This window comes from Staurois parvus, unplaced genomic scaffold (assembly GCF_062004578.1).
Source record: "Staurois parvus isolate SC_StPar_1 unplaced genomic scaffold, SC_StPar_1.0 ptg001181l, whole genome shotgun sequence".
Lineage (NCBI taxonomy): Eukaryota > Metazoa > Chordata > Amphibia > Anura > Ranidae > Staurois > Staurois parvus.
Genome location: NW_028318977.1, coordinates 2348538 through 2376290, shown reverse-complemented (window position 1 = coordinate 2376290; position 27753 = coordinate 2348538). Strand labels below are relative to the sequence as shown.

Here is a 27753-nt window from a genome sequence, read left to right as displayed (position 1 = left end):
TCTACACCCACTGGCAACAGTCCAGCATATCTAAAGTCTCAATGCCAGCAAACTGGTTCTTAGTTTAGAGGTTTCGTAGACTCCTAACTTAATAACTGTTTTTTTTTCTTCTAAAGCAGCTTGTACTGTGCCTACCTGATAAGACCAAATAATTGCAACCTCTGACTTCTTCATCCTCCAGGTGAACAAGCTAACTTCCCTATGGCATCCGACCATATGTTACTTTAGATCACGTCTGAGTGAACCTCATGAGTAGACTCCTGCAGGTCCTCCTCCTCCTCCTCTCATGGCTGGATGAGGGTCAGTCTGATCCTGGCTGTTTTCTCCAAGGTTGGCCAATGGATACCTTCTCACAATCTGGTGATATTCTGATTGGTGGAGTCTTTGTGGTTCACTCTGGATTTGTCTTCCAACCACCAACCTTCCAGGAGGTGCCGAAGCCAGTCTCTTGTACGGGGTAAGTTCTCGAGGCAACTGTCTGACACGATGATGAGTTTCTTCTCTACTCATGATAATTTAAGGTAAAAGGAGAACTTTTTGTTAGGTTTCTCCAAAGCTACTCCAGTACTTTTAATGAAGTAATGATGACCCACCAAAATGTATTTTGAAGATCCACAAAAGTGGATTCATGGACACAATCGCATGTCAAAATCTGACATGTGGACAGATGCAGGTACACAGGTCCAAATTCAGACACTGTTATCAAATGATTACTCCAACATTAAATTTTCTTTTTATTCCCCACAATTGGTGGACATAAATGATTGAAAGGTCTAGTGAAGATTTAGCACAGCTAGACAAGAAAATGCACTATTTTTTAAAAGCTTGCCTAAAAATATGATTGTAGAAAGACAGGAGAATATTGACCATGTACATTTGGTATATTCCTTGATGTCTTCATGTTCATCCATCCTGTGTAGGTTCCACATTCGATATTATCGGGATGTTCTGGGCCTCATGTTTGCAGTAGATGAAATTAACAAATCTCCCGACCTTCTGCCTAATATCACTCTCGGCTTCAGCCTCCTGGATTCCTGTATGTCTGAGCTCCGGGCTGTTGGAGGGGCTCTGTCCCTGCTGTCAGGACTTGGAAACCCCTTTCCTGGATATGATTGTCATACACCATCAGTCATGGTTGGGGTTGTAGGTGACCTTGTATCTGCCTTATCTCTTCCCATTGCTCGAATACTTGGTCCTCTTCACTACCCACAGGTATCTTACATTTATTTATATTATGAATGTGAATTCTGTGCCTTGTATACTATATGCTAAGGAAATCTTCACATTCTCAAAAATGATGTATTTAATGGCAATATTTCAGCCCAATGTCATTGTAAAAAAAAAAAAAATCACTGACAGCTTCTTATCCTGTGATGGATTTTTTTGCAGCATGACATGGACAGGGGTTCCTGTTTACAGAGAGAGATAGATGTTCCAGAATAAAGGTGTGTACCAAAGGGTACATGAAGTCATAGGTGAACTGCACCCACCAGGAGTCACTGGACGACACAAAATGCACTGCAGCAAACAGGGGTCAGAGATTAACACAGGATGTTCTGGAGTCTCTAGGGTCACAAGATGCACAGAGTGCTCTTAAGTCACAGGGATGACACTGGATGCATTGGGATCTCTGGAGTTACAGACATCAAGACTTGACACAGAATGTTCAGGGTGCTCTGGAGCTACAGGAGACATGGAGTGACAATGGATGCTCAGAGTACTTTGAAGTCAAGGGGGTCACGGGTGACACTGGATGCTCAGTGCGCTTTGGAGTAACAGGAGCCAAGGGATTACAGTTGATGTTCAGGGTGCTCTAGAGCCACAGGAGTCATGGGGACACACAAAATGCTCAGGATGCTCTGGAGTTACAGTGACCATGGGGTAACACAGGATGTTCAGGTTGCTTTAAACTCACAGGAGTCATGGGTAGACACAAAGTTCTCCAGATGTTCTGGAGTTACAGAGGTCATGACTTAACACTGGATGCCCAATGTGGTTTAAAGTTACAAAGGTGACACAGAATTCTCAAGATGCCCTGGAGTAACAGGGGTCACAGGATGACACTGAATGGGTGTTCTGGAAGTATAGGGGTCACGGGGTGACATAGAATGCTCAATATACTCTGCAGTCATAGGGGTCACAGGGGGGCACAGGATGCATAGGTTGCTCTGGAGTCAAAGGTTATTGGGTGACACTGGAGTTTCAGAGTGCTCTGGAGTTACAGGGGTCAAGGGCTAACACTGGTGCTCAGGGTGCACTGGAGTTACAGAGTCACTGAGTGACACAGAATATTCAGAATGCTCTGGAGTTACAGAGAGTCACAAGGTGACACTGGATGCTCAGGGTGCTTTGAAGTCACAGAGGACACAGAGTGACACTAGATGCTGTGTGTGGAAACACACAGAGGACATTTGGGTCACAGGACTGCACAGTGGTCGCTGGAGACATGGGATGTACCTCAGCTGAGGGCTCAGATTAGGTGCAGTGATGGCTATAACACTTTGCCATTTAAAGCCAATGCCTGGAGAACTGTCTTCTGATTGGCCATAGCACTTTGGGTAAAAACTGGAATATCGAATAAGTGAAATATGGAAATAACATCAGACATTTTTTTCAAAATTATAACAAATCCCTACAAATTTGGCAATTGTAAAAAATTTTTGTTACCTATCATACTGGTAGGTTCTGTGTTTAACACCCATAGATGCTTATTTATATATATTTCCCTGTCCAGATCAGTCATGGGGCAACCCTGTCAGCTCTGAGCGATAAAATTAACTTCCCATCATTCCTACGGACGGTGCCCAGCAACATGTTTCAGAATGTTGCTCTCTCTCAGCTTGTTGGCCAGTTTGGTTGGACCTGGGTTGGCATGCTGGTGGTGGACAATGATGTTGGGCAACAGGGTGCCCAGGTTATACGAGCTGGGATAGAGAGAAATGGAGGCTGTATTGCTTTTCTGGAGAAAATCCATCTGAGTTATTCAGTCCAGCAGATCAAGAAAGTGGTGGATACCATTAAAGGAAGTTCCATCAGTGTCATCATTCTCCACAGCCCAGAGGTCCATATGAAGGCCCTGCTAGATGTTATGTTTGATGAAGGAGTGACTGGGGTTATTTTCATCTCTTCAGCTTCCTTTGGACTCACACCGGGGCTCTTCTCAAAGAAAGCCTGGAAGGTTCTAAATGGGACTCTTGGACTTATCCCTCGCACTGGCACTATGCCAGGTTTTGAGGAGTTCCTCCTGAACCTTAACCCAGCTGCTAATTCAACCTACCCATTTATTAGGTCATTCTGGGAGAAAGCATTCAGCTGCAACTGGCCTGATGGAGTTTCAAACTCTATTGTGAAAAAAGATGTGGCCTGCACAGGAAAGGAAGAGTTTGGAAGTCGGTTTGCAAAGTTATTTGAAACAAATGATCTTGCCTACACTTATCATGCCTACCTGGCTGTGTACGCTTATGTACATGCCCTGAATTCACTTCTCAGCTGTCGTGTTGGATCAATCGGATATTTCAGTAATGGAATGTGCTCAAATATCACCGATGCTCAACCCTGGAAGGTGAGTGGCAAATTTTATATTATAGACTTTTACTCAGCTCCAAAAGGGATTAACAGCTCAGCTCCATAACAAATAGGAAAGAAAACAATGGTTTTGCCAAATCTGATTCTGTCGTAGCCAAAATGTCCCCAAAATTATTCCAAAATGTTTCCATTTTTATGTTTTTGTGAAATATAATTCAAAAAAAACTCAGAGAGTAAACAAAACCATGTGATCTTGGTACCTCAATATCTTCAATATCTATTATCAAGTTCCCAGCTAATGAGCACTTTTTTGGCACAAGAATACGTCCAGAATACTTGAGAGGAGCTTCACTAGTTCCAGTGAGATATTGAAAGCTCATTGCACTCTGAAAAAGTACCTGAAAATGGAAATAAACTATATCAGAGCACCACAACTTGAAAACTCTATTTATTTAGCAAACTCCCCCATCCATCCATGTCTCCATGCTTTGTTTTGTTGAGAAATCACTGTGAAAAACACCCTCCTGGCATTTGTAGCTGCAGCCATCTTGACTAAGGGCAGATGTAGGGTTGCTACCTCATCCCTTTAAATCTTGGAAAGTAAGGATAATGAAGCTAAACAAAGGAAAATAAGAAAATATCAGAGATATACAGTATCAATGATTATAAGAACCAACAAGTTTTTAAATGGGAGACTACAGTAAGCGAAGGGGAGTATCCATCTGCAAACACTACACCAGAGAAAGAGACCAAGATTCAAGGGGTTGATAAACAGCACAAACCCTCAATTGTGAATAGCCCCCCCCCGAGAGTGGGTAAGGAACACATGCAGTCTAATAACTATAAATATAGAACACCAGGGAATGGATGGAGACCAAAGGGTCATATTCCCTGTTATAGGAAACCTCAGGGGAGGGGTTATTGGAATAATTGGAGACTTCCAATTAATCAGAGACCACCAAACCAATATCAATATGATGAAAGGAGTCTGTATAATTGGAAACCCCAGAATCAGCCAAGATATGAAGAAAGAAGTCTGATACCCATGTATAATAGATTTGAACCTTTAAGAGAAGAACATGCGTATGAGCAGGAACAGACCCCAAAAGGTTTTCTAGACCATTGGAGACAAGAGCGAACACTCAGATACCCAACAGGGAAGGATGGGTAAGAAGAAGCCCCAACAGAGGACGGGGTGCAGAGACGGCTGGAAAAAACAAAAGAAAAAGAGAGTATTAGGAGAAGGGATTTTTAATCTTAGTAATGTTTTATTGACCAAAGATGAATTGAAAGTTTTAGATAGGGGACTTAAGTTTTCTCCTAAAAAGAATGCTAATAAATTTGATATCTATGTTGATTTGCAGAAGTATATGAGGAAATTAAACATTATAAAATATATGATGACCAGGGGCGGACTGACCATTTGGAAACTCGGGCACTGCCCGAGGGCTCGGGGTCAGTAGGGGGCCCCATGAGATGCCCCTGGCACCTTTTTCGTAGGCTTTTTTGAGTTTGGGCAAGGACACAGGGGCCCCATGATCCCCAATACCTGGGGGCCCCATGAGTTGTCAGTCCGCCCCTGATGATGACTAAGCCAGAGGAAAGGAACAGTATGCATAGGAGTAGTCAGACTAATATACAACATACAACAATAAGGAATAAGTCACTGTTTAACCCTCAAGTGAATGAGAATGGACATATTGAGGTCTTTAAAAGAATGGTTACACAGGAGTTACATGATATCAAATTACCATTAATCAAAGAATCTAGGGAAATTGAAAGAGGGATTAGGCAGTTAGAAAAAAGAAAGGATGTGGTGATACGACCAGCAGATAAAGGAGGTGGAATAGTTGTCCTATCAAGAGATTACTATATGCAAGATTTAAGGAAACAATTTGAGGATGATATGACTTATGAAAAACTCCTGAGAGATCCAACGAGAAAATATAAAAAAGATCTGGAAGTGTTGGTTACTAAAGGGCTGAGGAAAAACATTTTGAATGAAAAAGAAGTAAGGTATTTGGTCCCAGATTTGTGTAGGATACCAGTCATCTATACCCTACCGAAAATACATAAGGATAAGAAGAAACCTCCTGGTCGTCCTATGATGAATGGGATTCAATCGGTTGGAGCAAGGATTGGCCAATATTTGGGAGGGAATACCAAACATCCAAATACTTGAAGATACACTGATAAATGAGGGACCGTATCACATACCTGGTGATGGAGGCCAATGGAGAGAGGGCTTCCCTTGCAGCTAAGTTCCGGACTCCCCTGAGAGTGGGACAGCGGGAGTCAAGCACAAAGTTGCACAGGTCACCTGTAGGAGTGCTGGTTGGTGGTCCACTCAGAAGCACAGCTGGTGCACAGAGATAGGTCTGCAGACAGGAGGCACCTGTGCGTGGTATGCAAGCCCTTCCGGGATTTGGATGTTTACGGAGTAGTTGGTTCAAGCCAAGGTCAGGTACCAGGTGGGAATTAGAGCAGACGTAGTCAGATGGGAAAGCCGAGGTCATTCACAGAGGAGCGAGAGAGAGAGAGAGTATCCGTAAGCTAAGCCAAAGTCAAGTCAGGGGTAAATCAGAGTAGACAGGTCCAGGAACAAGCCGAGTCGGTAACAGGAGAACACAAGTCAGAAACACAGGGAACAGGAACAGGGCACAGGGCATGGGGAGCTAGAGATCATCCAGCAACCAGAGGAAGTGATGAGTCTCCTTATAAAGGCCGTCTGGCACCAGACTGAGGCTGATGTATCCTTCTGCGGCCATGTAGAGTATTGTCAGAAATGCCAGATCTTCCAGAACTCCTGCTGTGGACAGGACCCTGACAGACCATTACTGTTGGCTACAGTGGATGTGTCCTCATTACATACCATTATTGGACATAAGGAGGCATTGGATGCTATGAACTGGGCAATGAGGGATCTAAGTGGCCTTCATTTCACACAGAGGAATTATCTTTCAAACTGTTTGGAATTTTGTCTAACGCATAATTATTTTTGGCATGACCATCAGTTTTTCAAACAGATTAAACACTTTAAAAGTATTGAGTTTTATATAATTATTGTCTTGTTTGTTAGCGCAGCACTTTTTCTTCTTTTATTCCTTATAGAGGTGGAACACCTTACGGGTGCTTGCTGCTTTCTTGATTTTTTTGCCTTTATTTGTAGTGTAGGTTTTTATTTGATTTGTGTGGCAGAGCATAAGACCTTTACCATTACTGCGGGGGGGAATCCTCACCATTATAGAAGGGGCAGAGACACAAACTACTGCAGGAATCCTCACCATTATAGGAGAGGCAGAGACACAAACTACTGTGGGGAAACCTCACCATTATAGGAGGGGCAAAGACACAAACTACTGCAGGAAACCTCGCCATTATAGGAGGGGCAGAGACACAAACTACTGTGGGGAAACCTCACCAATATAGGAGAGGCGGAGACACAAACTACTGCAGGAAACCTCACCAGTATAGGAGGGGCAAAGACACCAACTACTGTGGGGAAACCTCACCATTATAGGAGGGGCAGAGACTCAAATTATTGCGGGGAAACCTCACCAATATAGGAGGGGCAGAGACACAAACTACTGCAGGAAAACTTCACCATTATAGGAGGGGCAAAGACACAAACTAGTGCAGGGAAACCACACCAGTATAGGAGGGCCAAAGACACCAACTACTGCAGGGAAATCTTCACTTTGTGGGAGGGGCAAAAACACAAATTACTGCAGGGAAACCTCACCATTATAGGAGGGGCAAAAACACAAATTACTGCGGGGAAACTTCACCAGTATAGGAGGGGCAAAGGCACAAATTACTGAGGGCAATCTCACCATTATGGGAGGGGCAGAGACACAAACTGCTGTGGGAAAATTCTACAAAGTTCCAAAAAATATAGGATTTCAGTATCTGCTCCTTTTCTCCATACCCACCTAAAGTCCTAAATTATAGGCTCTGAATGGAATAGTTCACTATATTCATAATAAAGCTGTATTGTTACCAAATATGGTTAGAATTAAATGCAACTCAAATACATTTCAATATATTGCTAATTGGTGTCATGAAAATACCCCAGGTGCTCCATTACCTCAAGAAAACCGATTTCCACACAAAGTCTGGTGAAGTAATGAAGTTTAATTCTGAGGGGGACCTCCCAGCATTATATGACATCATGAACGTCCAGATCCTCAATGACAGCTTCAACCTGGTGAAAGTCGGGGGAATTGACCCCAAGGCCAAACTAGGGCAAATGATCAGCCTGAACATTAGTGCCATCCTATGGAATGATCACTTTTTACAGGTAACAGATACACACACCACATTGCTGTTTCTTTAAGTTTTCAGGGGCTTCATACAGTATATACTCCTGATGGAATATTCCTTAATGAATCTAAAGACATGGGGCAAAAGAATGACTGTTATTTTTTCTAAGTCACAGTGAAAGTCCGGAAAGGGATTTCATATTGACCTGTGGGCCTCTCGTCTGACAACAGTTTGGGGAAGGTATTTTTCTTTTCCAGCATGACTGTGTTCCTGTGCATGAAGTTGACTCCATAGACATGGTTTGACCAGATTAGTGAGGTGCAGAGTCCTGACCTCAACCCTACTGAATAATTTTGGGTTGAATTGGAAAACCAAGTGTGAACTAGGTCTTCTTGTCCAACATCAGTACTTGACACGTTCCAAATTCTTATGAAAATATCCTTCTTAGAAGAGTGGAGTTTGTATACTAATACCCATGGTTTTGATTGTGCCCTAGTTCACGAAGCTAGCTCCTTTAAGACATAGCTTGACATTTTTGGTGTGAACGAAAGAGCTCTGACCTCAGAACTTCTGAACATCTACTAGATGTATTGAACCACTGATTGAGAGTCAGGTCTTCTACCTGACCTCACAAATACTCTTGTGGGCTAAATAGGCACAAATCCCACAGACACACTCCACAATCTTGCAAAAATCCTTTCCAGAAAAGTAGAGGCTGTAGTTTTGAATAGGGTGTCCAACAAGCTTGCAAAGGTGTAAAGATCAGGTCTCCACAAACCTTTGGCCATTTATTGCACAAATAAAATTTGTATTGACCTTTTTCATTCCTCCTTTATTTTAATGCAGTGCATACATTTGTATTCATATTGTGGAAAAGTAATGGGAAAACTAGTCAGTAAGCCAGTCTGAAAACTGGCCCAATTAGAGCCAATCATGTTAAAGGTTGGATGTGTTCTTTAGCTGAAGCCGGCTGATCACATGTTTACTCTTAAACCTTGGCGACACTAGGCTATGGTGGCCTTCAGAGATTGAGTGATGGCAGCCTTGTAAGCACAAATGATTATTTTTTGAAGCTGAACATAAGGTCCATTTTATCTGCAGCAAGGACCTTAACTGTGTAGTGATGACAACCTGGATGAGTTTGAACCTTGAACTGCTTTGTGCACTCTTCTCCCTTTTGGGACTGTGTGGTGGAATCGCATCTCAGCCAATGGTTCCCTTGTCCTGCAAGTCTCCCAGTCCTCTGCCAAGGCAGGTATTAGAGCTCAAAACCAATCCTTCCCTGCTATCCCAAACCACGAGTCGGAACTTCGTGTAGGGTGAAATGAATCAATCTTTATTGAACACAGTTCAGTATATACAGCTTCACCCCCACCCCCGCCAGACAGCCTGGCAGCGGGTTTTCCCCACCCAGAACAAAATCCTACAACCCAACAATACAGTATGAACTCTAGATGTGAAAGACTACAAGGTGACATTTCCCTAAACAAACAGTGTAGAATGTCTGTCTCCATAACAGCTGCTAAACGTATACAGCTTTACGAAGGGGAGAATGGGAAGACCACTTAACAAGGGGAGAATGGGAAGACCACTTAACAAGGGGAGAATGGGAAGACCACTTAACAAGGGGAGAATGGGAAGACCACTTAACAAGGGGAGAATGGAAAGACCACTTAACAAGGGGAGAATGGAAAGACCACTTAAAAAGGGGATAAAACCAGAACAGAAAGGGCAAAATGTTATAAAAAAGGGACGGTTCGTCACAGACTGTCTATCCCAGCAGACAGCAGAAGCGTGGCTCCTATCATAACAGTATAATAGCTCCTCTCTTCAGATTCTTCCATACGCCATTATGATGATATTGTCTTCTTGGCAGGTGCCGATTTCCATCTGCAGTAACAGCTGCCAGCCTGGATACAGGAAAGTCCCTCTGCAAGGAAGACCCATCTGCTGCTATGACTGTGTCCCCTGTTCCATGGGAGAGATGACCAATCACACAGGTATCAGGTGGTGGAGTTTCTGAACTTTTGAGTTAATAAGTGGCCATTGGGTTGGTTTAAGTCCCCTTTCAAACCTAAGTGTTTTGTAGTTCGAGGAGCAAAAATCAATTATTCTCAATGGAGATGGTCCACATCTGCACTCCAAGTCACCTAAAGCCAAATGCCTGAAGCTCAAACACTGAAGTTTTTTTTTGTAGCTCAAATCTGGCAGATGTGCATGCTTTTGGCTAATTTTACTCCCATAGAAATTAACATAAATGTGCAATTTGCATGTTTTGCAGTTTTCCTTGTGTTTTAGCACAATTTTCTGCTCCAATGAAGAAATGGGGAAAAAAAATCATATTTTATAAATAAATAAATAAATGTAAAATAAATAAAATAAGTACACAAATAAATAATCATCATAAATAACTAATAAACAAAATAAATTAACCACTTGACAACTGAGCTATAGCCGAATTTCGCTACAGTGCAGTTACCCAGTTCCGGGAGAGCGTCATATGACATCCTACCAGAATGCGCCCTCAGGGGCGGTCACCCGGCAGTCACCCAGCGATCTCCGCAATCGCTGTGTCCTACGGACACAGCTGATCACGTGATGAGGTAAAAGGCCAATCACAGCAGCCTTTTACCACATGATCAGCTGTGTCCAATGACACAGCAGATCACGGAGTAAATACAGTTGCCGGTTATCGGCAGCACTTTTGGCAGCTGTCACACAGGAGATCTGCACTGATCATCATGGCACTGATGATCAGTGCCCTGCAGTGCTGCCCAGCAGTGCCACCCAGGAGTGCCACCCATCAGTTCCCAGCAGTGCCTCCCATCAGTGCCCAGCAGTGCCCCATCAGTGCTGCCCAGCATTTGTGCCCATCAGTGCTCAGCAGTGCTGCCCAGCAGTGCCACCCATCAGTGCACAGAAGTGCTACCAGTCAGTGCTGCCAGTCAGGGCTGTCAGTCAACTCCGCCCATCAGTGCTGCCTATCAGTGCCACCTATCAGTGACCATCAGTACCGCCTATCAGTAACCATCATTGCTGCATATCAGTGCAGCATCATCAGTGCTTCCTCATCAATGCCCACCAGTGCCGGCTCATCAGTGCCACCTCATCAGTGCAGTCTATCAGTGTCCATCAGTGCTACCTATCTGTGCCACCTTATCAGTGCCCATCAGTGCTGCCTATCAGTACAGCCTCATCAATGCACATCAGTGAAGGAGAAAGATTACCTGTTTGCAAAATTTTATAACAGAAACATAGAAAACTTTTTTTCAAATTTTGTTTGCTTTTTTTTGCTTAATTGCAAAATCGAAAAATCGCAAAATCCCCAACCAGTGGCGATTAAATATAAACCATATAAATGCTGCGCTACATTCAAACTTATTTAAGTGAATGTGGAATCCAATAACTCAAATCAAAATAGTGACAATAATAATGAAAATAAATAATATGTGCTTAATGATAACAAAATTACCAAATAAACCACCCAAACTGATGAAAAAGCACAAACTTAAATCTATACGTATGTGCATGAGAAATACACATACATATATTACATCACACGTGCACAATGTGAAGTGAAATAATGACTAAATAATAAACGCAAACTCAAAGTCCAATAATGAAATGTTGAAGGTGAACAAAACTGTAAACGGTGTTTCCAATAATACTGTAAGGTGACCACAAGTGAAACAAATCGTGCAGATATCTGGGTGTAGATAGAGCTTGTGAATCCAACCACCTTCTGGATTAGCCTCTCACCTCATCACTTCGACCCTTGCGGGTCAAAGAGCAGTAATGGATCCCTCTCACAGATCCTCCAGGCACCACAGCACTCCAAAACCACTTTTCAGGATTTAGTATTCCCACTCAGGCTCTTCTCCAAGTATAGGTGAAATATCAATTTCGGGTTTTGTCCAGAAGTCTCTCCAGAACACCCAAAAGGAGACCCAGGCGAAGCTTCGTGTCCAGTGTTGCTGACCCAACAGGAGGGGGTCCGGGGACAGGCCGCACACCAGAGAGGGGAACGTACACCCAGGTGTACGTTCCCCTCTCTGGTGTGCGGCCTGTCCCCGGACCCCCTCCTGTTGGGTCAGCAACACTGGACACGAAGCTTCGCCTGGGTCTCCTTTTGGGTGTTCTGGAGAGACTTCTGGACAAAACCCGAAATTGATATTTCACCTATACTTGGAGAAGAGCCTGAGTGGGAATACTAAATCCTGAAAAGTGGTTTTGGAGTGCTGTGGTGCCTGGAGGATCTGTGAGAGGGATCCATTACTGCTCTTTGACCCGCAAGGGTCGAAGTGATGAGGTGAGAGGCTAATCCAGAAGGTGGTTGGATTCACAAGCTCTATCTACACCCAGATATCTGCACGATTTGTTTCACTTGTGGTCACCTTACAGTATTATTGGAAACACCGTTTACAGTTTTGTTCACCTTCAACATTTCATTATTGGACTTTGAGTTTGCGTTTATTATTTAGTCATTATTTCACTTCACATTGTGCACGTGTGATGTAATATATGTATGTGTATTTCTCATGCACATACGTATAGATTTAAGTTTGTGCTTTTTCATCAGTTTGGGTGGTTTATTTGGTAATTTTGTTATCATTAAGCACATATTATTTATTTTCATTATTATTGTCACTATTTTGATTTGAGTTATTGGATTCCACATTCACTTAAATAAGTTTGAATGTAGCGCAGCATTTATATGGTTTATATTTACTTGATCACTGGTATATGATTTAATGCTAGCAGCTGTTTGGGGTTCATATATTAATTTAGTTTGTTTTAAACACACATTTGGAGCGCAGGAGGGTCACACCACTATAGTGGCGATTAAATACCACCAAAAGAAAGTTCTATTTGTGTGAAAAAAAATTATAAAAATTTCACATGGGTACAGTGTTGCATGACCGCGCAATTGTCATTCAAAGTACGACAGCGCTGAAAGCTGAAAATTGGCCTGGGCATGAAGGGGGTATAAGTGCCTAGTAGGCAAGTGGTTAATAATATGAAATAACAAATAAATAATAATTAACCCCTTAACCAACTAACTAAAAATGCCTAAAAACACTCTATGAAAATGTCCAAAATGGTGTAAAAATGTTTGCTCAAAAACGCTTGAAAACTGCTCAGATTAACTTTGCTCAAGTGTTAATGTAGCCAGAAAGTCCAACAGGGAACAGACCCCTGGGACAAAGTCGGAAAGTTTATATGTCCTAATGAGCAGGAAGAAGGGAAGTTTGTGAAAGCCTAACTTCAGTTACAGAGTCTATAAGGTCATTAATTTCTGTCTCTGATCTCCTTTTGGAGATTTACTCAAACTTCCTGTCCCTGTGACACCTGTACAATAAATGGGGTGAGCTATTATCGGGGGCAGAAGGGTATCAACAGCAAGAGAAACTATGTCAGTAGGTCTAGTCCTTCCCCACTTTACTAAAGATGTGTGTTTTGTTTTTGTCCATGGCCCTCCCGAGAGAATTATTTTTATACTTTCATACCCTAATAGCAAGTGTGGCTGAATTTTCTCTAATAGCAACAGCAACTAAACCCTGAGATACATGTGTAAGAGGCATAGGATCTTCTATTTTTGATATCCGGTGTTGCATATGACTGTTTTTGTTAAAGCCACAGTTTTTAATTATATGCCCAATTTTAGAGTCAGTGATGTCATCAATGGATCTTTATGCTTCTCTATACAATGCGGGCCAATCATGGCTGGTAAGAGGGTTGGTAGGGTGAAGTACAAGGCTTCCTGAAAACGCCTCAGCGCCCTGCCTCAGTACTCATCCCAAAAGCCCTCAGTCCTGATGCAAGTAGCTAGTTGGCTTTTGGGAGGAGTTATGCAAATTTCAAAATGCCTTGTCAGTCTGAAGGAGTTACCAAGATGCAAGCAGGCCTGCAGTACATAGTAAGCATGTACAATTGAACCCATATATTTGTAAATTTGTAAACCTAATAAAGAATTCCTGTAGTGAATATTGGCCTGCAGACATGAACTGTTTACAACTATTAATCATTTCCAAATTCATTTTTAGATGCTGGCGAGTGTACCAGATGTTCCTCCAATCAGTGGTCCAATGAGGAGAGGGACAGGTGTGTCCTAAGGGTCCTAGAGTTCCTCTCATACGATGAACCATTGGGAATCATGCTCGTGATAATGGTTGTTATGTTATCAGTCCTGACTGTATGCATCTTAATTATTTTCTTTAAAAATCAGGACACACCCATCATCAAAGCCACCAATAGGGAGTTGAGCTATATCCTGCTGGTGTCTCTCATTCCCTGCTTCCTCTGCTGCCTGGTGTTCATTGGTCAACCGTCCAAATTCAGTTGTCTTCTGAGACAAACCTTCTTCAGTGTGGCCTTCTCTATCAGCATCTCCTCAGTCTTGGCCAAGACTATCATGGTGATCATTGCCTTTAAAGCCACCAGACTGAACAGTCCCTTGAGAAAATGGCTGGGTCCTGCCATCCCTCGTGGTGTTGTAGGACTTTGTTTCATGTTTCAGGTGGGCATTTGTTCCTTATGGCTTCATAGGTCACCTCCATTTCCAATGCTGAATACGGAGATTAAGAGCCAGAAGATAGTATTTGAATGTAATGAAGGACAGAAATTATATTTTTACATGACTTTGGGATTCATGGGATTTCTGGCCATGGTAAGTTTCTTAGCGGCCTTCCTAGCAAGGAACCTCCCAGGAAGTTTTAATGAGGCCAAACTGATCACCTTCAGCATGCTGGTCTTCTGCTGTGTCTGGATCTCCTTCATCCCGGCCTATCTGAGCACCAGTGGCAAATACACTGTGGCTGTTCAGATATTTGCTATACTGGCCTCCAGCACTGGACTGCTAAGCTGTATATTCCTACCAAAATGTTATATTATATTGCTGAGACCAGAGAGGAACATCCGTGAATTCTTATCAGATAGTAAAAAGAGAATACATTCTGGTTAAAATGTTATATTATATTGCTGAGACCAGAGAGGAACATCCGTGAATTCTTATCAGATAGTAAAAAGAGAATACATTCTGGTTAAAATGTTATATTATATTGCTGAGACCAGAGAGGAACATCCGTGAATTCTTATCAGATAGTAAAAAGAGAATACATTCTGGTTAAAAGGGGGCATTGTTGTGTAGAGTTTAGTCTACATAAGAGGTAATTTGTTCAGACTGGAGAAGATAAAGGTGAAGTAATGTAAAGCTTGGTCATTGTGTGAAAAATTTTCTCACTTGCCACAATTCAAAAACCTAGGAAACAATATGCTTTCCCGGACTTACAAGTAATCATTCCAGTTGGGAAAGGTTGGGAAAGTGTTAAAACTGACAACTTATTTCATATGTTTGACCCAACAGATATATGTTGCTACTAAATCTAAGAGCAAGTACACTTTCTCTAGTCCAGTCAACCCATCTTCAAGGGGCAGATATATTACATGTATATCTTGCGCCAGTGTCTCATGAGATCACCAGAAGAGTTTGGCCAAGACTCACCAGCCCCTTTATTAGATAAACCTGTTCAATGGCTTGGTAACACAAATTGCTAATCAGCCAATCACATGGCAGCAACTCAATACATTTAGGCATTTAGATGTGGTGAGGACAACTTGCTGAAGATCAAACCGAGCATCAGAATGGGGAAGAAAGAGGATTTAAGTGACTTTGGACATGGCATGGTTGTTGGTGCCAGATGGGCTGGTCTGAGTATTTCAAAAACTGCTGATCTACTGGGAATTTCACACACAATCGTCTGTAGGGTTTACAGAGAATGGTCCAAAAAAAGAGAAAATATCAAGTGAGCAGCAGTTGGACAAAAATGCCTTGTTAGAGGTCAGAGGAGAGTTGGCAGACTGATTGAAGATGATAGAACTAATGCCAATGTGGGCCAAAATCCCTGAGGAATGTTTCCAATACCTTGTTGAATCTATGCCATGATGAACTGAGGCAGTTCTGAAGACAAAAGGGGGTCCAACCTGGTACTAGAAAGGTGTACCTAAGAGAGTGGCCAATTAGTGTACATCTACTGAAGTAGTACTTGTATAATTATAAAATTGAAAACACAAAAACAATCTTAATTAATGAAATAAAAAAAACAATCATAATAATTGTATGACTAAAAGAAAAGTGTCTGCTGCAGTCATTCTCAACCAGGGTTACATGGAACTCGAGGGTTCCTCCTGAGACTGTTAGGGGTTCCTTGACTTTCAGCTGATGGCCTCCCATTAAATAGCACCAACAGCACTTGGCAGAGCCAGTGACATGATGCCAGAGACCTTTTTAGTCATATGTGAGGGTAGAAATCAGACTACCACTGTAAGAAGGACATTCTTCCAACTGACTGTAAAAAAAAAAGTGGCAACCACATCAACCTATAACTAGCCTTTGCAGTAAGGTGCACATGGAAGGGTAACACACATCACAAAGATTTCCCAGCACACTTACTAGTTAGCCTGCAAAAAAATGCGTAAGCCGCAGTGCCTACGTCAAGGATGCTCTGTATCCCGTGGTCCTATCATTTTCAGAGTCTCCCAAGTTGGAGCACTCTAGCAGTGGATAGATTAGGAGCAGGTTTGCCTAGAGGGAGCTCAACCCTCCTTAAAGACACAAGGACACATGGGATGCCCAGCAAGAGCACAATGGCAGCTGAAGGCATCCACCCCAACCTATAACTAGCCTCTGCAGTAAGGTGCACATGGAAGGGCAACTCACATAATGGACAAGCAAACATTTCCCAGCACAGTCACCAGCTAGCCTGCAAAAAAAAAAAAATACCCTGTTTAACAATTCACATTAAAAACAGAGGGTTTTATTTGCACACATTTGCAAATATATGCATAAGCCACAGTGCCTACTTCAACATTCCTCTGTATACTGTGGTCCTAACTCTATATTTTTCAGAGTCTCCCATGTTGGAGCACATATAGTAGTGGGTATAGCAATGGATAGATTAAGAGCAGGTTTTCCTGGAGGAAGCCAAACCCTCCTTAACCTCCTTAGCGGTTTTCCCGAGTGTAGCTCGGAGTAAAATTTGAGTATCAAGAGCGGTAACCCCGAGCTACACTTGGGCTTACCATGCAGCGTTGCACAGGGGGTCCCTGCAGCACTTACCTTGTCCTTCGCTCCCGCCATGTGTCCCCTGCAGCGTCCCCGGCCATCTCCTCCGGCCGATACCGGCATCCAGCTTCCGTGTTCCGATCCCTGTGATGTCGGGACGTACGGGCGCCGGAACCGGGGGCAAATTTGAAATTTTTTAAAAATTTCATTTTTGCTGTCATTGCTGTTTCAATGCATTTCACATATATTTTGTCCCTACTGCTTTGTCCTGCGCCCTGCCTGCATTTTGACTGTTCTTTCTGCCTGGAAACTTAGAAAAGTCCATGGCGTCCAAAAAGCGTCCCTTTAGGTCAAAAGCAGTTTTAGACCGGCTAGAGAACAGCGATAGTAAATCAGAACCACTTGCAGAATTGAGTGATAATGATTTGTGGGGGAAATTCCTCATCAGACACTGAAAACGATTTTGCGACTTTGCTCAGCGATGTGCGAACTTGGCGCTATATTTCAAATTTCAGTGGTTTTGGTTTGATTATATTATTTAATTAAATTTATTATTATTATATTATTATTTTTTATGATTATTTATTAAATTATAATTTATGATTTTGTGTTTCAAGTTTTATCATACCCGGGATGTTTACTAGACTCTTGTTCGGACAGATTTCAGTGAGTTATTCCTAAAAATTACAAGCCTACAATAAAAAAACAACATATTTCCATGCAAAAAAATGGTACCGCTTTCAGCATAAATAATCGGAAAGAATCATACCGCCAGGGAGGTTAAAGGCACAAGGACAAACGGGATGCCCAGCAAGACCACAATGGAAGATGAAGGGCGTCCCCACATCCACATCCAATTCAACCAGCTGTACAAAAAAGGGGCAACCACCCCAACCTATAATTAGCCTTTGTAGTAAAGGGCTCATGGAAGAGCAACTCACATAATAAACAAAAAAAAAAAAAACAAACAAACAAACATAAAACTAATTGACCCTGTCAAACAATTCATGTTAAAAACAAAGGGTTTCGTGTGCACACATTTTCAAATATATAGTATGCGTAAGTAACAGTGCGTACATCAACACTTCTGTGTGTACTTCAATCCTAACTCTATAATTTTATAAATCTTCCCACTGACCCTCAATGTAAGGAGCATTCTTGCCACTGGCCACCAATGTAAGGAACATTATTCCCACTGACCACCAATGTAAGGAGCATTCTTCCCACTGATCACCAATGTAAGGGACATTCTTCCCACTGATCACCAATGTAAGGGACATTCTTCCCACTGATCACCAATGTAAGGGACATTCTTCCCACTGATCAGCAATGTAAGGAGCATTCTTCCCACTGATCACCAATGTAAGGGACATTCTTCCCACTGATCACCAATGTAAGGGACATTCTTCCCACTGATCACCAATGTAAGGGACATTCTTCCCACTGATCACCAATGTAAGGGACATTCTTCCCACTGATCACCAATGTAAGGGACATTCTTCCCACTGATCACCAATGTAAGGGGCATTCTTCCCACTGATCACCAATGTAAGGGACATTCTTCCCACTGATCAGCAATGTAAGGGGCATTCTTCCCACTGATCACCAATGTAAGGGACATTCTTCCCACTGATCACCAATGTAAGGGACATTCTTCCCACTGATCACCAATGTAAGGGACATTCTTCCCACTGATCACCAATGTAAGGGACATTCTTCCCACTGATCACCAATGTAAGGGACATTCTTCCCACTGATCAGCAATGTAAGGGACATTCTTCCCACTGATCACCAATGTAAGGGGCATTCTTCCCCCTGATCACCAATGTAAGGGACATTCTTCCCTCTGACCACCAATGTAAGGGACATTCTTCCCACTGACCACCAAAGTAAGGGACATTATTCCCACTGACCACCAAAGTAAGGGACATTCTTCCCACTGATCACCAATGTAAGGGACATTCTTCCCTCTGACCACCAATGTAAGGGACATTCTTCCCACTGACCACCAAAGTAAGGGACATTATTCCCACTGGTCACCAATGTAAGAAGCATTCTTCCCACTGATCACCAATGTAAGGAGCATTCTTCCCACTGATCACCAATGTAAGGGGCATTTTTCCCACTGATCACCAATGTAAGGGGCATTCTTCCCACTGATCACCAATGTAAGGGGCATTCTTCCCACTGATCACCAATTTAAGGGACATTCTTCCCACTGATCACCAATGTAAGGGACATTCTTCCCTCTGACCACCAATATAAGGGGAATTCTTCCCACTGACCCCCAATGTAAGGAGCATTCTTCCCACTGGCCACCAATGTAAGGAGCATTCTTCACACTGACCACCAATGTAAAGGACATTCTTCCCACTGATCACCAATGTAAGGGGCAATATTCCCACTGATCACCAATGGAAGGGACATTCTTCCCACTGATCACCAATGTAAGGGACATTCTTCCCACTGATCACCAATGTAAGGGACATTCTTCCCACTGATCACCAATGTAAGGGACATTCTTCCAACTGACCACCAATATAAGGGACATTCTTCCCATTAACCACCAATGTAAGGAACATTCTTACCACTGATGACCAATGTAAAGAACATTCTTTCCACTGACTACTAATGTAAGGAGCATTCTTCCCACTGACCACCAATGTAAGGGGCATTTTTCCCACTCACCATCAATTAAATGTTTTTAGTAGTGGTTCTCTGGGACCTTAAAATGATTTCAAGGATTCATCTGGGTTAAAAAGGTTGAGATAGGCCATTCTAGAGGACTGTGGTGTTAAAAGATGTCTGGATATGAAACCTATGTGTGACAGATTACCTGCCACCCCGATTGGGTGATTCTGTCAGAGAACTGCTTCCTCGCTACTGGGACCAAGAAATTATAGCAAGACATTGCACCCAAGACTAGATGACACTAGCTTAGATGCAAAAACTGGAACTCTTGGGCAGTCCCCACATGAACCATAAGAACAAATATTACACATTCAGATAGACATGCCACACTGATTAGGTAAGAACTGGATCACATTATCCTAAACAGTGCAAGCAGTAAACAGCACAGCCAACAGCTAACAGTAAGCTAATCAACAGCCAAGCCCCCAAGCAAGCCAGGGAGCCCACCCCAGACAGCCTGGCACTTCTAACCCTGAATACACCAAGGCAGTTACACATGCTGTCTTTCAGGTGTTTGCTTTCACTTATATAATATGTCATCATAAGACAACATTCATACAATATTCCAACAGTCTGAACTGTGGAATTCATTTATATATTCATAGATTTCTTAAGGAAGATTGTGGCTAAATATTTCTGTCCCAAATTGAGGACAACTCAGTCTGCAGGAGGGCAACCATATTTCCTCTGACTATTAAGATATATGTGTTCAAAATAATAGCAGTCAGACATCACTAACCGGATCAATCACTGTTTTTGGTAGAAATGATATTTCTACATGGCAAATAATTTACTAGCAGGTCTAGTAGAGTAATAGAAATCCAACAGACCCAACAGTCATGACATGCATGCTGCTGATTCTGTGTCATTGAATCACTCATTGAAAGGGGCATGTTCAAAATAATAGCCGTGTGGAGTTCTATTAGTGAGGTCATTCATTCTTTGAAAAACAGGTGGTAATTATTGCCCTTATTTAAGGAAGGAAGGCAGCAAATGTTGTACATGATGGTTACAGTGCATTTCTCTCTGAAATTCTGAGGAAAATGGGTCGTTCCAGACATTGTTCAGAAGAACAGCGTACCTTGATTAAAAAGTTGATTGGAGAGGGGAAAACATATAAAGAAGTGCAGAAAATGATAGGCTGCTCAGCTAAAATGATCGCAAATGCTTTAAGGAAGGATGAAAGAAGATGTAAAGTTCCCTGTGAGGACTGTTACAATTAGAAGACGCCTATGTGAAGCCAAGCTATCTGCAAGAAGCCCCCGCAAAGTCCCACTGTTGGAAAAAAGACATGTGCTGAAGAGGTTACAATTTGCCAAAGAGCACATTGACCGGCCTAAAGAGAAATGGTGCAACATTTTGTGGACTAATGAAAGTAAGATTGTTCTTTTTGGGTCTAGTGAGCGGAGACAGTTTGTCAGACGACCCCCAAACACTGAATTCAAGCCACAGTACACTGTGAAGACCGTGAAGCATGGTGGTGCAAGCATCATGATATGGGGATGTTTCTCATACTACGGTGTTGGGCCTATTTATCGCATACCAGGGATCATGGATCAGTTTGAATACATCAGAATACTTAAAGAGGTCATGCTGCCTTATGCTGAAGAGGAAATGCCCTTGAAATGGGTGTTCCAACAAGACAACGACCCCAAACACACCAGTAAAGGTGCAACATCTTGGTTCCAGACCAACAAGATTGACGTTATGGAGTGGCCAGCCCAATCCCCGGATCTTAATCCAATAGAAAACTTGTGGGGTGACATCAAAAATGCAGTTTCTGAGGCAAAACCAAGAAATAGAAAAGAACTGTGGAATGTAGTCCAATCACCCTGGGCTGGAATACCTGATCACAGGGGCCAGAAGTTGGGTGACTCCATGCAACACAGATGTACAGCAGTTCTCAGAAACAGTGCGACTACAACCAAATATTCATTAAGTCATTCAAAGGAAAGCAAAATCTTCAAACATTTTTTAGTTTATATAGTGAATGTTTGAATTTGTAAAGAAAAATACAAACACTGCAATTTTTTTGAACCGTCTAATATTCACTTTTCTTCTATTTTTTTAGAGGAACAACACAAATGTGATGTATTTTTCTTCATGTTTTGATTTGGAATAGAATGTGTCGTGTTCCCAATGCATTTGTGTGGATGGAAATAAAAGCTATTAGAAGGATTTTCAGCTTTATTCACTTTTTTCAACACACTGCTATTATTTTGAACACAACTGTACATAAACAGCCTTTGCCATGACACTCAAAATTGATCTCTGGTGCATCCTGTTCCCAATGATCATCCTTGCAATGTTTCCACAACTTGATTGGAGTCCACCTGTGGGAAATTCAGCTGATTGGACATGATTAGGAAAGGCATAAACCTGTCTATAGAAGGTCCCACAGGTAACAGTGCATGTCAGAGCACAAACCAAGCCATGAAGTCCAAAGAATTGTCCGTAGACCTCTGAGACAGGATTGTATCAAGGCACAGATCTGGGGAGGGGTACAGAAAAATTTCTGCACCATTGAAGGTCCCAATGAGCACAGTGGCCTCCATCCTCCATAAATGGAAGAAGTTTGGAATCACCAGGAATCTTCCTAGAATGGTCTGCCAGGCCAAAATGAGCAATCGAGGGAGAAGGGTCTTAGCCAGGGAGGTAACCAAGCACCTGATGGACACTCTGAAAGAGCTCCAGCATTTCTCTGTGGAGAGAGGAGAACCTTCCAGAAGAACCACCATTTCTGCAGCACTCCACCAATCAGGCCTGTATGGTAGAGTGGCCAGACGGAAGCCACTCCTTAGTAAAAGGCAAATTGCATCCAGCCTGGAGTTTGCCAAAAGGCATCTGAGGGAGTCTCAGACCATGAAAAACAAAACTTTCTGGTCTGTTGAAACAAAGATTTAACTTTGGCCTGAATGCCAAGCGTCATGTCTGGAGGAAACCAGGCACCGCTCACCACCTGGCCAATACCATTCCTACAGTGAAGCATGGTGGTGGCAGCATCATGCTGTGGGGATGTTTTTCAGCAGCAGGAACTGGGAGACTAGTCAAGATCAAAGGAAAGATGAATGCAGCAATGTACAGAGACATCCTTGATGAAAACCTGTTCCAGAGCGCTCTGGACTTAGACTGGGGTGACGGTTCATCTTTCAACAGGACAATGACCCTAAGCACACAGCCCACATAACAAAGGAGTGGCTATGGGCCAACTCTATGAATGTCCTGGAGTGGCCCAGCCAGAGCCCAGACTTGAACCCAATTGAACATCTCTAGAGACATCTGAAAATGGCTGTGCACCGATGCTCCCCATCCAACCTGATGGAGCTTGAGAGGTACTGCAATGACCAATGGGACAAATTGCCCAAAAATAGGTGTGCCAAGCTTGTAGCATCATACTCCAAATGACTTGAGGCTGGAATTGGTGCTAAAGGGGCTTCAACAAGTATTGAGAAAAGGCTGGGAGTACTTATGTATGTGTTTTTTTTTGTTTTTATTTTTAATAAATTGTAAAAGATTTCAAAACAAACTTCTTTCACATTGTCATTATGGGGTATTGTTTGTAGAATGTTGGGGAAAAAAATTAATGTAATCCATTTTGGAATAAGGCTGTAACATAACAAAATGTGACAATACTTTCTGGACATATATACAGTATATACACTATATTGCCAAAAGTATTGTGACACCTGCCTTTCTACACACATGAATGGCATCCCAGTCTTAGTCCGTAGGGTTCAATATTGAGTTGGCCCCGCCCTTTGCAGCTATAACAGCTTCAACTCTTCTGGGAAGGCCATCCACAAGGTTTAGGAGGGTGTCTATGGGAAGGTTTGACCATTCTTCCAGAAGCACATTTGTCAGGTCAGGCACTGATGTCGGACGAGAAGGCCTGGCTCGCAGTCTCAGCTCTAATTCATCCCAAAGGTGTTCTATCGGGTTGGGGTCAGAACTCTGTGCAGGCCAGTCAAGTTCCTCCACCCCAAACTAGCTCATCCATGTCTTTATGGACCTTGTTTTGTGCACTAGTGAGCAGTCATGTTGGAACAGGAAGGGGCCATTATCAAACTGTTCCCACAAACAGTATGGTATACTGATGTCTTAAGAGTTCCCATCATTGGAACTAGGGGGCCAAGTCCAACCCCTGAAAAACAACCCCACACCGTAATTTCCCCTCCACCAGATTTCAAAATTGGTCCAATGCAGTCAGGCAAGTACCATTCTCCTGGCAACCGCCAAACCCAGTCACGTCCATGGGATTGCCAGAGAAGTGGGATTCATCACTCCAGAGAACACATATCCACTGCTCTAGAGTCCAGTGGCAGCATTTACATCACCGCATCCGACGCTTTGCATTGCACTTGGTGATGTAAAGCTTGGATGCAGCTGCTTGGCCATGGAAACCCATTCCATGAAGCTCTCTACACAATGTTGTTGTGCTAATCTGAAGGCCACACCAAGTTTGGAGGTCTTTAGCTATTGACTCTGCAGATAGTTGGCGACTTCTGTGCCCTGTTCGATTCAGCATGCGCTGACCCCCTCTGTCATTTTATGTGGCCTACCACTTCATGGCTGAGTTGGCACAATACATTCAAAAGGTTGCCCATCCCGATAAAAGGACTATGCTTTGGTCCAACACTGGAGGGTAACATACACATGAGAATATACAGAGCTTGAGCTAGGGCTTGATGGACATGATCACAAGATATTTTGTATTAGTGTAACTCATTACATTGACACATTATAACCATTGCTAGTTCATCCATGATGATAAAGGGGTCAGGTGCTACCCCAGACACTGAACAACTCCCAATGTACAAATGAAACCAGGGCTCAAATCTTCATTCAGACTAGAAAAACCTTTAAATGCCAAACGTTGAGGTGCAGCCCTTCGAAGATCAGGAAAGCTCTGAAGAAGGGAGTATGTCTCCCAAAATGCGTTAGTTTACCCCAATAAGGGTCTATCATTCCATTAGACTGACATTACGGATTTATCTGCTCTGTTTTTATTCTCTTTGGTTTGTGAGTATACATCTATATGGTTTTAAATAACTTTGTGGTTTACCTCGTTAATGCACGATGAGAGTTCGCCCTGTTTTGCTTTTGTTTACTGAACAACTCCCACTAGCTGCCATTTATCTTGAAGCCAACCCCAACACAAGAGAACCACACTGGGGCTGCCATCACCTGACTGTCATGTTGATCCCTTGGCTTCAATGGTCTTTGAGTCCCGTCGCAAGATCAGGAGATCTTTACCCCCTGGCTGCAGGGCCGGTGCTTTCACTAGGCAAACTAGGTGACCGCTTAGGGTGCACTGCCACCAAGGGGTGCCTGGGTCCAGCACAGGCCGGCACTCTCTCTATGCGGGATGCATGAATGATCCTCTAGCTGAGGGTAGGAGCAGCAGAGGGGAGAGAGAAAGGGCAGAGGAAGATGCCAGGTGTCTGTGGCCAGTGTAGCAGCTCAGCTACCACCCCTTCCAGTATTCCTCTCAGACTCAGTCCCTTACTGCAAGCTGGCTGGCAGCTGCTGGCCACTGTGGAGTTCAAGCACTTCTGTTCCCATGTATCAGTGGAGGCGAAGCTGCATCTGCGGAGGAAAGTAATGTCTGACTCTAGGGTGCACTGCCACCAAGGGGTGCCTGGGTCCAGCACAGGCCGGCACTCTCTCTATGCGGGATGCATGAATGATCCTCTAGCTGAGGAGCAGCAGAGGGGAGAGAGAAAGGGCAGAGGAAGATGCCAGGTGTCTGTGGCCAGTGTAGCAGCTGAGCTACCACCCCTTCCAGTATTCCTCTCAGACTTAGTCCCTTACTGCAAGCTGGCTGGCGGCTGCTGGCCACTGTGGAGTTCAAGCACTTCTGTTCCCATGTATCAGTGGAGGCGAAGCTGCGTCTGCGGAGGAAGGTAATGTCTGACTCTGATGTCTTGTATAAATGTTACCCGGCTGGCCATCCATCACATGTGCAATGTGTCAGTTAGTGGTGACATCATCACAATCCCAAAGAGTGCTCTTCTAGTGCCTGCTAATCTGTGTGTGTGTGGGGGGGGCTGGACTGCCTGCTGTCACAGCGTTTTATCCCCACATTGCCTGGAGAATTCTAGCCTGGGATCTGTCAGAGTGTGGATCCATCATCCTCCACTCACTGCAACTGTCACCCTGCCACTGCCAGCCACAGATACAGTCCGTCCGTGACACTGTTTTTGTCTTTAATATTGGTGCTGGTGGCATCTTATGGCACTTATTTTTGCAAATTAAAAGAAATTTAGCAATTTCATGTTTTGTTGATTTATTATTTTCTACTGTTTTTACAATTTTTTATTTCATAATTTTTTTTTTTCGGGGGGGGGGGGGGTGCAAGTAGCTGGTTTTACCTAGGGCACAAAATAGTCTAGCACCGGCCCTGCCTGGCTGACCACTTGTCATGGGAATCAGACATTATTAGGGGCTCGTTCACACCAGAATGCGGTGCGGAAAACCTGTGTCCTGTGCAAGTTTCTCGCACCGTGTTCCAAATGAGTGTGCGATCTGCTGTGGGTGTCAATATAAAAAAAAGTGCCTTTGCCTGCTCCGGATTGTATGGTACTGCAGCATCACGCAATTTGGTGCAATGCATTTTTGAAAATCGCACAACATTGGAATTGCACTTGAATCACACAGGACCGCTAACCACATTCTTGTGCGATTCAGGTGTGAACCAACCCTAAAATCAGATGATTACAATGACTAAAAGGCAAGTACCGGCAATGGCAGCCCCTGTAGAAGGACAGGTTCACTTTAAAGCAGGGCAGAAAGACGCAGTCATTTCATATGTCTAGTATAGCAGATCAACTTGTATTATACCCCTCCCAAATTATCAATTGGTTATAATATCAGAGAAAGGTTTTTTCTGTTATCTCTGTATCTTTGTGTATTTGGAAGATGGGCGTGTGGGAGATGAAGTTACATTATCACGTCAGTACTCAATTGTTTCTGTCGCAAGTGCACTAATACGGCTACAATCACCTCAAGCAGAATGTTTCTGGAAACCAAAATAAATATCTGGCATGCACAGAATGCAGAATATGCAAAGATTGTTATAAATGTTTTCTTGAAACAATGGGTTCACTTATGGTAAGAAAAAACAACATTTTTCTGCCTCTGACATACTTGACCAGGCCAATAGTAGCACAAATACTTATAAATTAGCATTTATCTCCAGCTAAACCTCTTGGTACACTTCAGAGTCAGACCACTGTATTTTGTTGAAAAGGACCCCTCGTGGTACACTGGAGAGTCAAACCACTGTATTCAATGGAAAAGGACCCATTCGTGGTACACCGGAGAGTCAGACCACTGTATTCAATGGAAATGCACCCCCTCGTGGTACACCGGAGAGTCAGACCACTGTATTCAATGGAAAAGGACCCCCTCGTGGTACACTGGAGAGTCAGACCACTGTATTCAATGGAAAAGGACCCCCTCGTGGTACACTGGAGAGTAAGACCACTGTATTCAATGGAAAAGGACCCCCACGTGGTACACTGGAGAATCAGACCACTGTATTCAATGGAAAAGGACCCCCTCGTGGAACACCGGAGAGTCAGACCACTGTATTCTATGGAAAAGGACTCCCTCATGGTACACTGGAGAGTCAGACCACTGTATTCAATGGAAAAGGACCCCCACGTGGTACACTGGAGAGTCAGACCACTGTATTCAATGGAAAAGGACCCCCACGTGGTACACTGGAGAGTAAGACCACTGTATTCTATGGAAAAGGACTCCCTCATGGTACACTGGAGAGTCAGACCACTGTATTCAATGGAAAAGGACCCCCACATGGTACACTGGAGAGTCAGACCACTGTATTCAATGGAAAAGGACCCCCACGTGGTACACTGGAGAGTAAGACCACTGTATTCAATGGAAAAGGACCCCCTCGTGGTACACTGCAAAGTCAGACCATTGTATTCTATGGAAAATTACCCCTTTGTGGTACACTGGAGAGTCAGACCACTGTATTCTATGGAAAAGGACCCCCTCGTGGTACACTGGAGAGTAAGACCACTGTATTCAATGGAAAAGGACCCCCTCGTGGTACACTGGAGAGTCAGACCACTGCATTCAATGGGAAAGGACTCCCTCATGGTACACTGGAGAGTCAGACCACTGTATTCAATGGAAAAGGACCCCCTGGTGGTACACTGGAGAGTCAGACCACTGTATTCTATTGA

At 43.3% G+C, this 27753-nt stretch overlaps 1 protein-coding gene across 1 annotated transcript; it reads left to right on the top strand.

Moving 5' to 3' along the window:
- Nucleotides 1–248: 248 nt before the first annotated feature.
- On the top strand, nucleotides 249–27753 carry LOC149438567 (vomeronasal type-2 receptor 1-like). Its single transcript, XM_089659651.1, has 7 exons — nucleotides 249–457; nucleotides 921–1212; nucleotides 2735–3562; nucleotides 7601–7825; nucleotides 9665–9788; nucleotides 13833–14723; nucleotides 26762–27753. Exons 1-7 carry the CDS (start codon nucleotides 249–251, stop codon nucleotides 27751–27753), a joined length of 3561 nt encoding a protein of 1186 aa, XP_089515777.1.

Bases quoted from the DNA above. Each gene is read 5' to 3' on its own strand.
- LOC149438567 (XM_089659651.1), top strand. From the start codon at position 249: ATGAGTAGACTCCTGCAGGTCCTCCTCCTCCTCCTCTCATGGCTGGAT. The intron at 3,563-7,600 runs GTGAGTGGCAAA...AAAATACCCCAG, and splicing joins CCGATGCTCAACCCTGGAAG to GTGCTCCATTACCTCAAGAA. The intron at 14,724-26,761 runs GTAAAAAGAGAA...GGTACACTTCAG, and splicing joins CCGTGAATTCTTATCAGATA to AGTCAGACCACTGTATTTTG.